Source organism: Lissotriton vulgaris, chromosome 4_1 (genome assembly GCF_964263255.1).
Source record: "Lissotriton vulgaris chromosome 4_1, aLisVul1.2, whole genome shotgun sequence".
Classification (NCBI taxonomy): Eukaryota; Metazoa; Chordata; class Amphibia; order Caudata; family Salamandridae; genus Lissotriton; species Lissotriton vulgaris.
Window position 1 is genome coordinate 1260421096 of NC_141691.1, and position 16350 is coordinate 1260437445.

The 16350-nt window shown below is 44.2% G+C and overlaps 1 protein-coding gene across 4 annotated transcripts in view; it reads right to left on the minus strand.

The window, feature by feature from the left end:
- Positions 1-16350, minus strand: part of LOC147723117 (cytochrome P450 2J2-like) — a 500182-nt gene that overhangs the window by 163946 nt on the left and 319886 nt on the right. For all 4 annotated transcript variants that reach the window (XM_086965465.1, XM_086965463.1, XM_086965462.1 and 1 more), the window contains exon 7: positions 3854-4041. In XM_086965465.1, coding sequence (XP_086821591.1) covers positions 3854-4041 — 188 coding nt within the window. The remainder of the gene's footprint in view (positions 1-3853; positions 4042-16350) is intronic.

Consider the following 16350-nt stretch of genomic DNA (forward strand, 5'->3'; position numbering starts at 1 on the left):
CTTTAGTGCTGCCCGGACAATCTGTCTGGGTGCAGTATATAGATGACCTATTGGTGGCGTCTAAAACCCGAAATGACTGTGTTGTTGATGCAATTGCATTACTGAATCATGTGGCTGAAGGTGGACATAAGGTGTCACTTGAAAAGTTACAATTCTGTACCACATCAGTGAAATATCTGGGGTACCAGATAGAGGTGTCAGAAGAGTTACTTCAGAAAGAATTAAAATAATCAGAAACATGAATCTACCTCAAACACAGAAAGAAATCAGGATGTTTCTCGGAGTTGTAGGTTACTACAGGCAATGGATTGTGGGATTTGCAGTCCTAGCTAAACCCTCGATACAAATGAAAAAAAAAGAGCAAACGACCCAGTAGAGTGGGATGACGAAAGCGTGACCGTTTTCTTAGAATAGCGAGACTGTCTGTGTTCAGCTCCAGCTTTAGGGATGCCTGATTATTCAAAAGAATTTGCAGTGTTTTGTGATGCATGAGACAATTGTGCACTTTCAGTTCTGACTCAAACCCATGGACTATTTTTCTGCTACACTGTATCCAGTGGCATCTGCATTGCCAGGATGTCTGAAAGCAGTAGCCGGAACTTGCATGAGTCTTGAGCAAAGTGAGTGCATCATTATGGGACATCCTGTAACTGTGTATGTTCCCCATGCAGTTGTGATTCTATTCTGACAGGAACACGCACTCAGTACCTAACTCCTAGTCAGCTGACTAAGTACGAGCAAATCATTTTGGGTGCAGAGTATGTGACAATTGCCAGTTGTACTGTTCTGAACCCAGCGACACTGTTACCTGATTCACATTTTGAAGAGGTAAAGGAAGAGGTTGAACATGATTGTATCGACCTCACAGAATACTGTATTAAACCACGCCGAGACATACAGGAAGAACCCCTTTTAAATTCAGAATATGAGCTGTTTGTAGATGGCTCATGCATTAGACATGAGGAAGGAGGATTAAGTGCTGCTTTTGCTGTGTGTACATTGGGGGGTCCAGTCAAAGCATCCTATTTACCTGGAGTCAAGTCTGCACAAGTAGCCAAATTAATTGCATTGACAAGAGCTTGAAAGTTTGGGAAAAAATGGAAAGTGACCATATACACTGATAGTCAGTATGGTTACGGGGTTGTGCATGACTTTGGCCAGCTCTGTATGCAAAGGGAGTTCATGACTTCTTCGGGTACTCCTATTAAAAATGGACATTATGTAAAGGATTTGATAGATGCAATTCAGTTGCCAAAAGCAGTGGCTGTGGTCAAGTGTGCTACTCACCAACCTGGAAATTACAAAGTGACAGCAGGTAACAGATATGCTGACCAATTAGCCCAAAATTGTGCCAAACATAAGATGGCAATAAATAAGAAAATTGATGCATGTGGAAACAGCTGCCAACTTATGTTGCTTGAAGGTGTGAAAACGTAGGAGGAAGTGAGAGACTTGCAAAATGAAGCAGAACAAAAAGAAAAGGAAGAGTGGGAAAAGATAGGTTGTCATTGAAGGGTTAGAGATGGTGTTATCGTTTACCTTGCTGGTAGACCTTTGTTATCAGACTGTATGCTTGCTCCTATGGCTAGGATGTACCACCGGGATTCTCACATAGGGCGGGATGCCATGATAAGATTGTTCAGACAGAGCTGTTCAATGTGAGGTTCAGGAATGTAGCAGAGAGTCTTTGCCAGAGGTGCATACAGAAACATAAAAACTGGTATTGGCCTTCCGTAATATTAAAGGTAAAGTTACTGAAATTAAGGCCGTTAAGCCTCTTTTTGCTCTCCCCACCTTTGAAGGAATCGCTTGTGTAGAAATCGTTTTGAACCCTTTTATAAAAAAGGGTTACGTATGCAAAGTGTCTTGTAACAAAATTAGGGCACATTCCTGTATTGTTTTAAGCCATTCCCAATCACTTAACTTATGTTTTACCCCTGCAACAGACAAAAGGCCCGTGTAATGGGAGATGTTGGACTTGGCCCTTTTTGCAGGGTCATCCCAGAACATTTTGCCTTTCTCCTATACGTTTTCTGACCTGTTGTTGGTGGTTTCATGACTCTGCACACTTTACCACTGCTGATCAGTGCTAAAGTGCATATGCTCTCCCTGTAAATTATTGGTATGGATTAGTGATTCATTGATTGGAAATTTTTTATTTACTAGTCAGACCTTAGTACAGTGCACTATGTGTGCCCGGGGCCTGTAAATCAAATGCTGCTGGTGAGCTTGCAGCACTGATTCTGGGACTGCCATATCAATTTGACATGTGCACACACTTGCCAGTCCCCAAACCTTACCTTTTCTGCATGTTAGGCACCCCTAAGGTAGGTCAAATGTACCCCTGTGGCCAGGGTACATTGTATGTGAAAGGTAGAACATACCTGTGTGAGGCATTTCCTGATAGTGAAATACTGCCAATCTCGTTTTTCACTATTGCAAGGCTATCTGTTCCCATAGGCCAGAATGGGAAGTTTGTTTATAACATCTTATAACCATAACTGACCCTAGGAAGAAGATAGGAAAATAAAGTTTAGTATGCCTGAATGTTAAGATGTATCTTTTAGTGAGGGTGATTTTTACATTCTGTGTTTCAAAATACCACTTTTAGAAAGTAGGTATTTTCTTGCCTAACCATCCAGTGTGCCTCTGCTAGGTTTGTGTATTGCATGTCTGGCTTTTGGATGACAGGGGGCTGTAGAGGGCTGTGGCTCCAGAAGTCTGATGAGCCAATGCAGGGCCGAATAGACCTGGGTTGCATTTGGACTAGGCGGAGGAGATTTCCTTTTCACCTGAATAGGCCTGGTCTGCTTTCGACAATGTTGTCTCCACCTCCTGCCAGGAAGCTGCACCATTGTAGACAGAACTAAGAGAACAAGGGATTTGTGTGTATCTATTCTTATTAATAAATCTCTTCGCATATTCTTCTCTAGATCCCTAAAATGTGTGGGGATAGGTTGTTCTATGTGGAATTTTTACGGGCCACACCTTCAACCGAAGAGGTTCCTACACAGTACTGTAACTTCCTGAAACCTCACTTACTTGTTTCTCACCTCCTGCAGTGAAGGACAGCATGAAGAATGTAAATGTAAATGTACATGTATTTATATAGCGCAAATCACCCACATCGCAGGCATCTATGCGCTTGCTTAGGGAACCCGTCCTGGTATTCCCCTGTGAGATAACCCCGGCAGGGTCTCCACAAGGTGAAAGCCAGGCATCCCGCCGCGAGGGGCCGTTGTGGAGATTAAGCAACCTATTGCCCAGAGTCGCAGAGTGTGAACCCGTGAGTCGAGTAGGCACCGGGACGAGAATTATCGAGTCCGTGGAATTATTGAGCCCAACCCCCGTCGAGGCGGGGAATTGAACCCTGGTCCAGGGCCGATCTCAGCTTCCGGGTCTGCCGCCTCTAACCCCTGAGCCACACTTCTCCACTGAAGAGGCATTGAGATTGCTGTTGTGTGCTACATAGATTGGCTTTCTCCATCACTCACTCACTCACTCACTCACTCACTCACTCACTCACTCACTCACCCACTAATTTATTCACCCACGCCCTCACTGAAAATACCTCTCCGTCATATAACAAACTTGTTTTACTTAACATAGCTTAGTACTTTGCATTACTATTGTAGACTTAAAGTATCAAAGTGGATTTGATTCTGAAGTGAACACCACGGTTAGTCTGCATTAGTCTGCATTAAGTAACCGAAACCTGCAATTAATAGGATAACTGTTTGGAAATCAAAATTAGTCCCTCAGTCCCTATCTCTGCTCATATGAGTATGCAAACATTCCCAACATGTCCACTCAAATAACAAGAATGATCCCAATAAATACATTTCTGACCTACCTTGGAGACAGGTAAGCCCATGAATGTTGTGTCCCTATTGCAGACATGCATTACTGCCCCAGGTACCAGATTTGCGAAGCGCTGGATCTCGTGGACCACTGCATTGGTGTAGGGAAGGCGCGTCCTGTCCTCATAATTGACTGGTTGGTTGAGGCCTAGCACAGCATCAAGTTCCTCTTTGACTTGATCTAAAGAGAATAAAAACGTTTCTGTTGTGAAAAGGACCAGGGAGCACCAGCAAATGCCAAACTAAGCTTCAACGTTTTCAAAAACTTTACATATATTTGTTGAAGACCTTTAGTCAGTCTTTCCTGGGCCTTAGCAGGTGTGGTTAAGTTGATTTAGCACTGGTGTCATAAGGCCTTACTACTAGTACAGTCCAAAATGTATAGCCAACAAACTTACCTTAGATATGAAGCTCGCTCAATTAAGTAATGGTGTAGATATAGAAGCCTTCTGCATGACTTTGCAAAGCTGTGTCACCCTGTCCTTCTATGCCCTTCAAGTTCCCCTGTGCATTTTCCCTCATTGAGCTCGACATTCCTTCAAACTGACTAAGCGTTCTCCAGTTTGAAGCATAAAAAGCACCCGATCCATACACTGCACTCTTTTTTAGAAGTGTGAACCGACAGTAGTGGTAGCTTAATTCTCAGTTAAGAGTGCAGGACCTTTTAATGTTACTCCTGTGAGGGGATTCCCTCAAGGCTATTAGAGTTGTGTCTGATTGGTCCCATGCAAATGGGAGTCCTTTGCTCCTGTGTCTGAAACATTGGTTTTACATGTATACCTGGGGCTGCATAATAGAAAGTACACTGGGTCCCAACAAGTGTGTGCGCTAGTTGTTTGCATGTCCGAGGCACTTTGGTATTTCCAGTCATTAATTTGTAAAATGATAAGATCCAGGGCCCTCGTCAGTAGACCATTGTCGCATGCACCTCCCATTGCCCCGTTAGTGCTCCCAGTGACAGTACCAATTCAACTACTAACCATCAAACAATACAGACTATTACAGACCCCAGAGCTGTTAAAATGACCTGGGCTGCATCTATTAATCATTTTGAATGCATATTGAACTAATAAACAACTTTTGTTGTGCTTGCTTCTATATTAGGTGAACAGCACCACCATGTGGTGGGCTGGCATAAGTACTGGTTTTGACCACTAGCAGTGCTGAGCACTGAAAATCACCAGCTCAAATTAAGTACTGAGTATTACAGAAGGGGTGACGAATAATTGTGCAATACTCTCTGTAATATGGATAGATCCAGTGCAAACTGAGTGGCATCTAGATCACAGTGGGATATTTCCTGATTTTCAGGAGGGCATGGCCCCAGTTAAATGAGGGGAGCCCTTTGTCATTGCACCAGCATTTTATTATCAACATTGGCACAATGGCAAAGAAACTGTCTGGAGGCACGCTGATTGCACGTCACAAACAGTTGACTCAGAGCCAGTGTGCCCCTTAGGAAGAAATGAAACGCCATTCCAGAGAACTTCCAAGTAACCCACTTGTAGCCAGTGAGGGTAGTCACTCACTTCATTCACCTGTGGGGTTATCCCTGCCACCTTTCATTCTGATGCCGGGTCTCTGCCTCCAGCGAAAGGCAGGCTGGTGGCTTCAAATAGGCTGTCCACCTTTCACTAATGCTCTGTTCAGAGTGCAGAAGAAGTTGTAACTGCACTCTGAACAGGGCATTGACTGGAATAGAGCACACTGTCTCAGTCTTCTCCCGGCACAACCAGTTAAGGTTGCACTGTGGAACCAAGTGGGACAGTATGCCCTATACATAACATGGCTCCTGAACAAAGCATATCGTGAAGTTCATTGGACTCTACACATGCCCGCTTTGTGATGCTTTGCAAATGTGCAATTGGGACATTGAAGCCTACACACATAGACACCTCCTGTCTCCTTTGTCACAAACAGCTGTTTTTGATAGGTGGGAGCATTAGCCAAAAGTGAAATCTAAAAGAAGATGCCATTGCACTGTTGAACTACTTGGCTGACAATGGACAGAAAGTGTTCCCGAGTAAGTTGCAGTATTGTCAAAAAGACGTTATGTATCTTGGAAATCACATTGAGAAGGGAGCGAGAAAGGTGTCCGCAAGAAAGAATCTCTGCAATTCTGAAAATGAATCAGCCAAACACTCAAAGAGAAGTCAGGATGTTTTTGGGAATGATGGGCTACTGTAAAAAAAACTTAAAAGGATTACCTAGGCCCGAGGCTGCTGAAAGAGTGTAAGAGTGTAATTTAGAAGAACAATGAGAAGAGCTAGGGAAGCCTTACAAAGCGCTTGTAAATAATTTCATTGCACATTGGTTTAAATTTATTTTGCAATTTGCACTAGTGGGAAGACACAGAGAAGACTCTGCTGCTGCTATTTTCCTCTCAATGTTCTAATTTTAGAGAAGTTATGGAAATTTTTAACACTAAAAGATGTTGGTTCATATTAATAGGTGCATTAACAGCTGTACTTGCAATAATAATTGTTTTGCTCATGAGATTGTATTCACCCACATCCTCTAATTTATATAAGACTGGATCTAGAACCCCTAGCACCTAGGGTTCTACAAAAAATAGTTTGCATTCACAGGATTATAGAGCTTTGCATGTGGATTCATCTAGAGCAGATTATGCTTCAAATGCCTATTTTACATTGCTTTAGGAATATAATGACACTATGAACGCAAAGGATTGTTATGTCTGTACGCAGCTACCTGCATCAGTGTCAGAGGTGCTTACCCATCGTCATAATACCTCTTACATATGGTGTTACGTGTAGCCTTCTGTTAAGTCTGTTTTATGGAAAGGAACATTTCCGATATTCTTATACAAACTATGATTTGGTACTTAATGAAGTTCTTTTGTTCAAGTACCTGAATCGTCATCATCATGCTAAGTCAATAGATACAGTGAACTGTGTCCATGGTTGGAAGTGACATTGGATACGGCTTATGCACATAAAATCAATTTGACTTGTTATCAATCTGAAGTTGAGAAGACATTTTTGGATTTAAACCAAGGCAGTAAGAGAGCAAAAGATGAAAGGGAAAATGCAGGATTGGCAACACAAAGGGAATTTGTGTGTGACTAGTGATAAATCGACCCTTAACACTAAGTACACGGGTAGGAGTGATAGTGACCATGGGGCATATTATCAAGGGGGTTTATCTCCGCTTTTTTGGCTTTAAAAGCCAAGAAAGCGGAGATAAAATTATCTCCCTATTACCTAGCTGTCACTAACACCAGTTAGCGACAGCTAGTAGGAGATAACGACCATCTTGGGCCCCACTTTGCATGTCAGTGATATTTATCACTAATGACATGCAATGTGGGCGTGCCAAGATGTTAGCGACTGGAAACAGTCGCTAACATCGCTATCTCCTATTACCAACTTTTGGAGATATTCGCGCTAAAAAAATCTAAAAAAAAAATCTCAAAAAGCTAACAACTGCCCTGAGAAGTTCTTAGCCATGTTATCCAATGGGAGGTGGATAACATGGCTAAGAGCATTAGCTCGGTAATGCATGAATATCGCTGACTTTTCAGCGATATTCATGCATTGCGGCGATTTTTATCGCATTTGCGGTAAACCTTGGTAATACCAAGGTATATTTGCGGTAAAAATCGCCGCAGCTCAGCGGTAAATTTTTCACGCTAACCAAGCAATAGCGATAATCATCGCTAATGCTTGGTAATATGCCCCCATATTTTTTTGATGATGTAGGAGTTTGGCTTATGTTCTTGGAAGACAAGATTCTGTTATTCCTGGAGTTTATTTTGTTTGTGGGGAGCATGCATACTTCACATTGCCCATGGCATGCTATAGTACATTTTATTTGTGCATAGTTACGCCCAAGATTTATTATGTGGAACATTTTAATGATCCTGTGTGGGAAACAAAAACTAAAACCAAACGAGGTAGTGGTGGTGCTGAAATTGTGGGAGACATTTTGGTGCAATGATTCTTTCTGTAGGTGTAATCTTGAATGACGCTATATCCTTTTTGAGCTGGACATTGCCTGGAGGCGCTTACCTCTTTGGGAGCTATCCTGAGCTGCACAAGGACCTCGCCGCTACACCAGAGGGGCTGGACCTGTAGTCATTGCCAGGAGTGGAACTGAGCAGGACCGGGACTGAGGGCTACAGCAGGGCTGCGAGCGTAGCAGGGACTCCATTTCCCAGGAGTCCCTGCGAGACCGAGTGACACCTTCCGGTCCGCTCTCCCTGTTGGCCCGCCCACCGCCCACTGGAGGGCTTTTTAAACCCACGTCTTCCTGCTTCCTTGGGACGCTATATCCTTTTTGAGCTGGACATTGCCTGGAGGCGCTTACCTCTTTGGGAGCTATCCTGAGCTGCACACGGACCTCGCCGCTACACCAGAGGGGCTGGACCTGTAGTCATTGCCAGGAGTGGAACTGAGCAGGACCGGGACTGAGGGCTACAGCAGGGCTGCGAGCGTAGCAGGGACTCCATTTCCCAGGAGTCCCTGCGAGACCGAGTGACACCTTCCGGTCCGCTCTCCCTGTTGGCCCGCCCACCGCTCACTGGAGGGCTTTTTAAACCCACGTCTTCCTGCTTCCTTGGGACGCTATATCCTTTTTGAGCTGGACATTGCCTGGAGGCGCTTACCTCTTTGGGAGCTATCCTGAGCTGCACAAGGACCTCGCCGCACACGCTTCGCGGGTGCCGCTTCGCCGCTACACCAGAGGGGCTGGACCTGTAGTCATTGCCAGGAGTGGAACTGAGCAGGACCGGGACTGAGGGCTACAGCAGGGCTGCGAGCGTAGCAGGGACTCCATTTCCCAGGAGTCCCTGCGAGACCGAGTGACACCTTCCGGTCCGCTCTCCCTGTTGGCCCGCCCACCGCCCACTGGAGGGCTTTTTAAACCCACATCTTCCTGCTTCCTTGGGACGCTATATCCTTTTTGAGCTGGACATTGCCTGGAGGCGCTTACCTCTTTGGGAGCTATCCTGAGCTGCACACGGACCTCGCCGCTACACCAGAGGGGCTGGACCTGTAGTCATTGCCAGGAGTGGAACTGAGCAGGACCGGGACTGAGGGCTACAGCAGGGCTGCGAGCGTGGCAGGGACTCCATTTCCCAGGAGTCCCTGCGAGACCGAGTGACACCTTCCGGTCCGCTCTCCCTGTTGGCCCACCCACCGCCCTGTACGGCCACTATATCAAGGTACTGTTCTCCCACAGCGCGGGACGCAGCTCGGGGCGAAGACCGGGCTAAGAGCGGGCCGTTTGAGGCCGTTTGAGGCCGTTTGAGGCCGTTTGAGGTCTAAGAGGTCTGGGCTGGGCCATTCCCCTTGGTTGGTCTGTTGATTATCGCGATAAATTTCACTTGTGTCACATTATTTTGTTATACATCTATTATGTGTACACGGGGTAGTCGCAGCAAAACTGCTAAGGGCCTTAATAAACCCAATGGGACCCTAGATGATTTCCTCACAAAGACCAATCTGGCCATTGATGTGGAAATCAGTAAAATGCAACATAGGGTTTCCTTAGAATTAGAAGCTGCGCGAAAACTTTCCCTCAACTTAGCTTCCTCCAAGAAATCATCTTTAGGTAACCTTGCCCTAGCACTAACCCCTGAGAGTACGTCAGGCCCCCGCCCTTTGCTAACATTGGCAGACATCCACCATCCCCCAACCACATCCCTACCCGAGCCTACACTGAAACCAACATTACCATCTCTAAAGCCCTTGGAGGAGCTCGTACCCCCTACCCCTGTGGCCGGTATAGGCTCCCCCTCTAAAATCGTCTTGCCCAATACTGCAGTAAATGCTAAAAAAGTTGCCTTACAAAAGAAGAAATGCCTCGCTAGATCTACTTATGCTCGCAAAAAGGCAAAAATTGCGAGATCTCAGTTTTTTAATAGTAGGCGACCATTGGGCACACTTGGGGTAGGGGAAGGAATATCCAAAATCAACACTGCCACACCGGGCAAGGATAACACCAATGATTTAAGCTGTGTTGTGCTTGATCCCCCAGTGGTAACTCTCCCAGACAAGAGCAAGGAAGGGTCAATAGAGGGTGGGTTGAGTGTGGTGGAGGGGGATAGGAGGGGGGACGAGGAATTTCTTAAAACTGTTTGGGACACACTAAAACAGTTACTTACCCCCCTGGAACTTAGACTTTCCCAAATGGAAAACCACTTATTAGAAATGGATAGGACTATAGTTACATTGGCTAGCTTTAGTCTTAAACAAATGGAAGCTAGGTTTTCACAGGGTGAGGGTTTTACCCCTCAGGCGCAGGAGTCAGAACCCCCGGCCCCTACACCCCCAAGACTGAAACCTATACCTAAACCCCGTACCAAAGTTGGTGACACCGTTGCTACCATTTCAAAACCTATTACCCCCAGCGCTTGTCCCCCCCAGAATGTAGCACCATCTAAACCCAGGCCACAAGCTGTCGTACACCAGTCTAATCAATTGGCAAATAAGAAATTACCACCTCATGAATCTAGTCGTCCAAACCTTCGCGGTGGGTATATTGATCTACCACCTGAGGCTAGCCCTTATGTCATAGTACTAGCTGGTGTACCTGCTCTTGACCCCCAAACCAAAGAGAATCATTGGTCCTTAAAAAACAAGGTCATATATTGGCTTAATACAAATAGACAGCTCCCCAATCACCAAAGAAGTCGGGTATTAATGGTGCGTAGAGTACCATGGGTTGGACCCACGCGCAAATCCATTGCTGGCCAATGTATAGTGGTGTCATTTGCAAACCCCCATACAGCTCAGCATCTTTGTTCATGGGCCCTATGTGAAGAAGACCCCTCTGTTGTTGTTAGACCCCTCACCTTTTTCTATCCTCCTCGACAACAGTTTGAAATGGAGGGGTCTTGGTCAACAGTCCAAAAATCTAGACAGAGGGGACGCAGGAATGGTTGGCAAAACCAAAATAACTGGTGGCAAGGGGTTCCTACTACTAACATGTTTGGTTGTCTGGATGAGGTTGACTGACTTGGGGGGATTGATGCCTCTATACACTCAGTGGAACCAATTCCCCCTCAGGCGACTGCCCCGAACACCCCGCCAGTATCCTGTATGGATTGTTCAATACCACAATTAGGTCCAAAAATAACACTGGATCATGTTAATACTCCCATTCCGACTGAGTCAGGGGCTCTGGGACAACCAGAGACTATTACCTCCAGTAGCCCGGTTAATGCAATCAAGGTGGCCTCATGGAATATAGCAGAATTGAGGGGTCGCCTGGATAACGACGATTGGGTAGACTTCATTATTACACATGACATCGTCGTTTTTCAGGAAACCTGGTCAATCGACCCCCTATTTAGGGTAGGCTTCCTAAATTATTATAAACCAGCCACACAGGGCCCCAGGGGTAGGGCTTCAGGAGGTCTTACTATATGCATTAGAAACTCCTTGGGCTTCAGCGTTAAGGAAACCCTGGTGGAGAATGCTGACCTCCTTTGTATTTCCCTGAGTAAGGACAATTGTAAGGATATTGTTTTAATTAACATCTACGTCCGAGGTTGTCAGGGTGGGAGGAAGCAACCCATTCTTAATGACCTCGAACACCTCCTGAATAAGTATAAAAGTGACCATCTTGTCTTAGTGGCTGGTGATCTGAATTGCTCATTTGAACCCATCCTGAGTCTAGCTGAGGATGTGGGGATTGATGAAGATACCGCCTGGAATATCCCCCCGTTAGCCATAACTAAGGGTGTTAGGGGAACGGAGGCTGCCCTCCACTGGCTGGGGCTCTGCCTGGAGTGGGGGCTTCGGGCAGTGAATGGCCGTAGTCCGTCTGACAAGCTGGGGAAACCAACCTTCGACAATGGGATTAGTGCAAGTCGCATTGACTATATATTGGTCAATATAGAATCCTGGTCACACGTAATAGATATGTTAATAGAGACCAGGCCAGAGAGTGATCATAATCCTCTCTCCCTGGGGCTCAGGGTTCCTGGATTAGGTGTCCCCCAAACAGAAACAGCTTGTATAACATCTGACCTAGTCCTGTGTGATAACAGAAGACGGGTCAAATGGTCAAGGGTCACAGCTGACCCAGAGCTTATCTGTCAAATAGAGGAGTTGGTCCTAGACACAAGAAATAGGATGACTGTATTATCTCCCAATGGCGGGGTAGAGTCCATTACTATTGATCTCCACGAGAAATGTTTTGCGGCTCTCAAAAATCTTCTCACTAGGCCATCTAAAAATCAGAAAGTTAATCCACACAAAAGATGGTATAATAAGAACTGCAGAGAAGCCCACAGCAAACTAATAGCAGCTGTTAAAACCAGAATAACCCCTGATATCAGGAAAGCTAGACAGTTTTATAAACATACCCTTTGGGAAGCTAAGAGGGATTGGGACGATTCGTACTGGCTAGATCTCCTCGAAGCCTGTGAGTCGTCTAACCAAGTAAAATTCTGGGAGATAGTTAGATGGGGCAGGGATTCGGATTCCCAAATCCCTGTAAATCATGATTCCGCTATGGATTGGGTGGAATTTTTCTCCGCCCAATTTAAACATATGAATACTGAACAGGAGCTGGCAATTGAGCCTACAGTGGGGATAACACCAATATCGTACAGGGATAGGCTTACTTTCTGCACCTCAGACACTGTACATGCCCTAGGTTCTGTCCAGTCTGGTAAAGCCCCAGGTTTAGATGCCATACCAGCGGACCTTTTTAAATTGAACCTTGATCTGTGGGTTCCATATATCACAACTCTAGCAAACTCTATCGCAGCAGGGGCAAGGGTACCACAATCCTGGAAAGGCGCTGAGATACCTCCAGTTTATAAGAAAGGGGACCGATCATCACCGAACAACTATCGCCCCATTAGCCTGATCGACTCTATTCAAAAAGTTGTATCAAGAATGGCCCTAGCAAGAATACAGGGGTGGATCGAGCAGAATAACATACTCTCCCCCATGCAGGCAGGGTTTAGATCAGGCACCAGCACCCTAGATCAGGTGTTCCGACTTACCATGCTGTATTGGAAGGTGGTTTTCTTGGGCGGTGGGGTCATCTATGCCGCCTTTGTTGATCTTAGGTCGGCCTTTGACTTGGTCCCTAGGGCAAAACTATGGGAAACCCTCAGACTTATGGGTCTCCCACTCGAACTTTTAGAACTAGTCAGGCGTTTACACGAGGATAATTTTGCCCAGGTAAGATGGGGGAGACAGGGTCAGGTGACCAACAGCTTCCCAGTCCAACGAGGGGTGCGCCAAGGCTGCGTGTTGGCTCCTACCCTGTTTCTCCTGTTTATCAACCAGGTGGTTGCATTCTTTAGTGATACGCAAACAGACGCACCTACCCTGGGGGGATTAAAATATCCCATGTTAATATTCGCCGACGACACCCTGCTCCTTTCTAAAACCCGGAGCGGGTTACAGGTAGCCCTGAATAGATTTGCTGAGTTTTGTATAAACAATGACCTACAGATCAATGTCGACAAAACCAAACTCATGGTTTTTAACAAAAACAAACCAATTAAAAGTTTGGTTACTTTGAATGGTGCCCCAATTGAACAGGTCAAGGTCATGACATATTTGGGCGTGACTCTTGATCACCAACTTACCTGGAATCCCCAGTTGGAGGTTTTAAAACTTAAATTTGTTCGCCTTACGGGATGCTTATTACAGGAACAAAAAAAAACCTTGACCAAACGCATCATACCAGCGGTAAAAATTTATGAGGCCAAGGCCAATGCTGCCACCCTGTATGGAGCGGACATATGGGGTTACAAAGACTTGTCAGCACTAACCACAGCACAGAATAGGTTTCTGCGGAACCTGGTGGGGCTTCCACAATCATCACCAATAAAACCATTGCTTTTAGATCTAGGTTGTAGACCTCTGAACGAGATGGCGCAGTATCGTCTCGTAGCACTCTGGCGTCGCCTTTGGACGACCCCAGAGCTTAGTCTTTTCGCTCATGAATTGGGCGAGGTCAAATCATTGTGGGGTGCTCACAAAATCCCATGGCTCCGGGAAGTAAAACAAATATTGTATTCAATGGGCCTCCCCGAATTATGGTTACATCCTGAATGCTCTAGGTTCCCATCCAAACAAGAGTTTAAAGATCAGTTCTGGGCTGCAAAGAAATCTGCACTGGTCACTCTTTCTTCAGACAACAGCTTAACGGGACTTTTTTTAACACATAAGGTAACACCGTCCCTTGAGCCCTAATGGGACTTGATCTGCAAAACCCTAGACAGTAAGCTGTATCATCAGTTTCGGGTGGGCACTTTGCCGACCAACTCCTTTACTGCAAAGTGGGCGAAGAAAACAAGTAATAAATGTTTTTTTTGTCCTGACCAGGTAGAAAGTATTGGTCATCTGTTTTTCGCATGCCCAGCATATCGATCGCCACGATTGAAATGGTTGAAACCTATTTGCAAAACCTTGAATTGTGGGGGAAATCGTGAAGCCCTGTTGAAATTACGCGATATACGGATTGAAATGTCTGTGATCTGTGTAGCCAAATTTTTGGGGTGGGTGTGGCTGATTCGTGCAAAGAAATCGAAAACCCTTTTTAATTAATTATTATGAAATGATTGTATGTTGATTGTGACACATTCCTTTTTTAAATTTTGGGGGCTTGCTTGCAGAGGTTTTTTAATATTATATTATGTATGTTGTCTTTTATGAATTTTATTCGAAATAAAGACAAAATGAACTGAACTGATCTAAAAATTAGGAAATTGTCCACCATGGTAGATACATTTTCCACAAGTACAGCAGATGCCTCATTGGCTGTAGATACTGAAACAGTAGCTATGAGATCTATGGTATTTCAGAATTGTCTTGCGTAAGACATCATTCTCGCAAAAGAGGGTGAAGTCTGCAGGATGTTAAAGGTCCAGTAATGCTGCACTTACATACTTGACAAGAACAAAGAGTTGAAATACATTAAGAACATTACTGACCTGAAGAAAGATTTGAAGGAGTTCAATGCTTCAGATTCTTGGGAAGCTGGTGAAAATGGATTTGCTGCTGTAGGCAGATGGCTTGGAAACCTGGGAAATGGAATACTGGTTTCCATTTTGAGGCCCGTTGTAATAATTGCTCTTTGTGCAATATTTCTAGTCATGATCTTTAAGGGATATAAGAGTATAAAGGCAAGGAGAGGATGGAAAATAAAGAAAGCAGATGTGGAATTAGAGGAAATTCAGTGTAAAAACTATGATGACATGAACCTTCTGTAAGAGTCCAGATAAAATAATGAAATACATCAGGTTTTGATTGATCATCTGAATCAAAGCACATGTTGATTGTGATGGCTTATACTGCCATTAGAGGGGGGATTGGATCAGTGTAATTTAGACTCCAACATTACACGTCACAAAAGTGCAAGCCATATACGTGCACTTGACACCATACTTAATGTCTACCTTGACTTTATTACCATGTGTGAAGCTAAACGCATTACTTCAATGTATTCACCATAGAAACTAGAGATTCATATATGTTTGTAAACATGAAGATATGTAATGTTCATTCACATTTACACCTGTGTTTCATGTTATATTGCATTTATTTTGAAAATTACTTTTGTATATATAACCATAAACTCATTTACTCATGTTTTGCATTTATTAATATGTCAATGTATAATCATATATTCAAAGTGCACATTGAAACTCTTGACTAAAATTAGCCTTACTGAAGGCCTTAATTCTGAAATGTATTTTACTTGGTTAGCGTGATCCTTCTTTTGCTGGCGCATTCTCATTATTTCATAGCTAGAGAAAGGAGTATTGTTGTATTATTGATAGTGAGGCTTGAGAAGAGAAATTTTGACAAGAATGTGAAGACCTAATGAACAGAAGGAGTGTCCTATTCATTGTGCATACGGGGTGAAAAGATGCTCAGGTTTGCAGTAACTGTCCAAGTTCTGTGGTATGAGGAATTCAAAGGATGCTGCAGGTAAACACAGTGAGGGGTGAATTCATTGGTTCCTGGTGACGTGGGAAGATATATGATTGTTTCTGAAACTTTTTGGATTTAATTAGTGTTCACATCATTAGAAGGTAGAGCAGATTCCCTTTGGCTTCAAGGGATACAGACCTCTCTGCGTCTTTTTATTCTTACAAGTGTGCAGCATCATTTTAAACGTATTCCAATTCTGGTAGACTTCTACTGGAGTTTTCACTATACTGATACCTTCTTGCATTTTCGAATTTCCTTAAGACCTCACTCCACAATCCATTCCTATTCTAAGCTTAGAACTTTGACTTTAAAACTTTGTCATGTTTAGGAGAGAGAATTAGAGTTCCTTTAAGGAAAACATGTTTCTAATTCTTAGCTTTTGAATTATTGTGATTATGACTATTTGATATCTTATTCTGCTGAGACTGAACCTATTGCGATATTTCAGTTTGCCAGTTGTGATCATGTATCTTTTTAATATGCTTTTGAGATGCATATATAATGGATTGATTATTAATTGTCAATAAACTACTTAACTTCAATTTCCAATTCCTGTTACT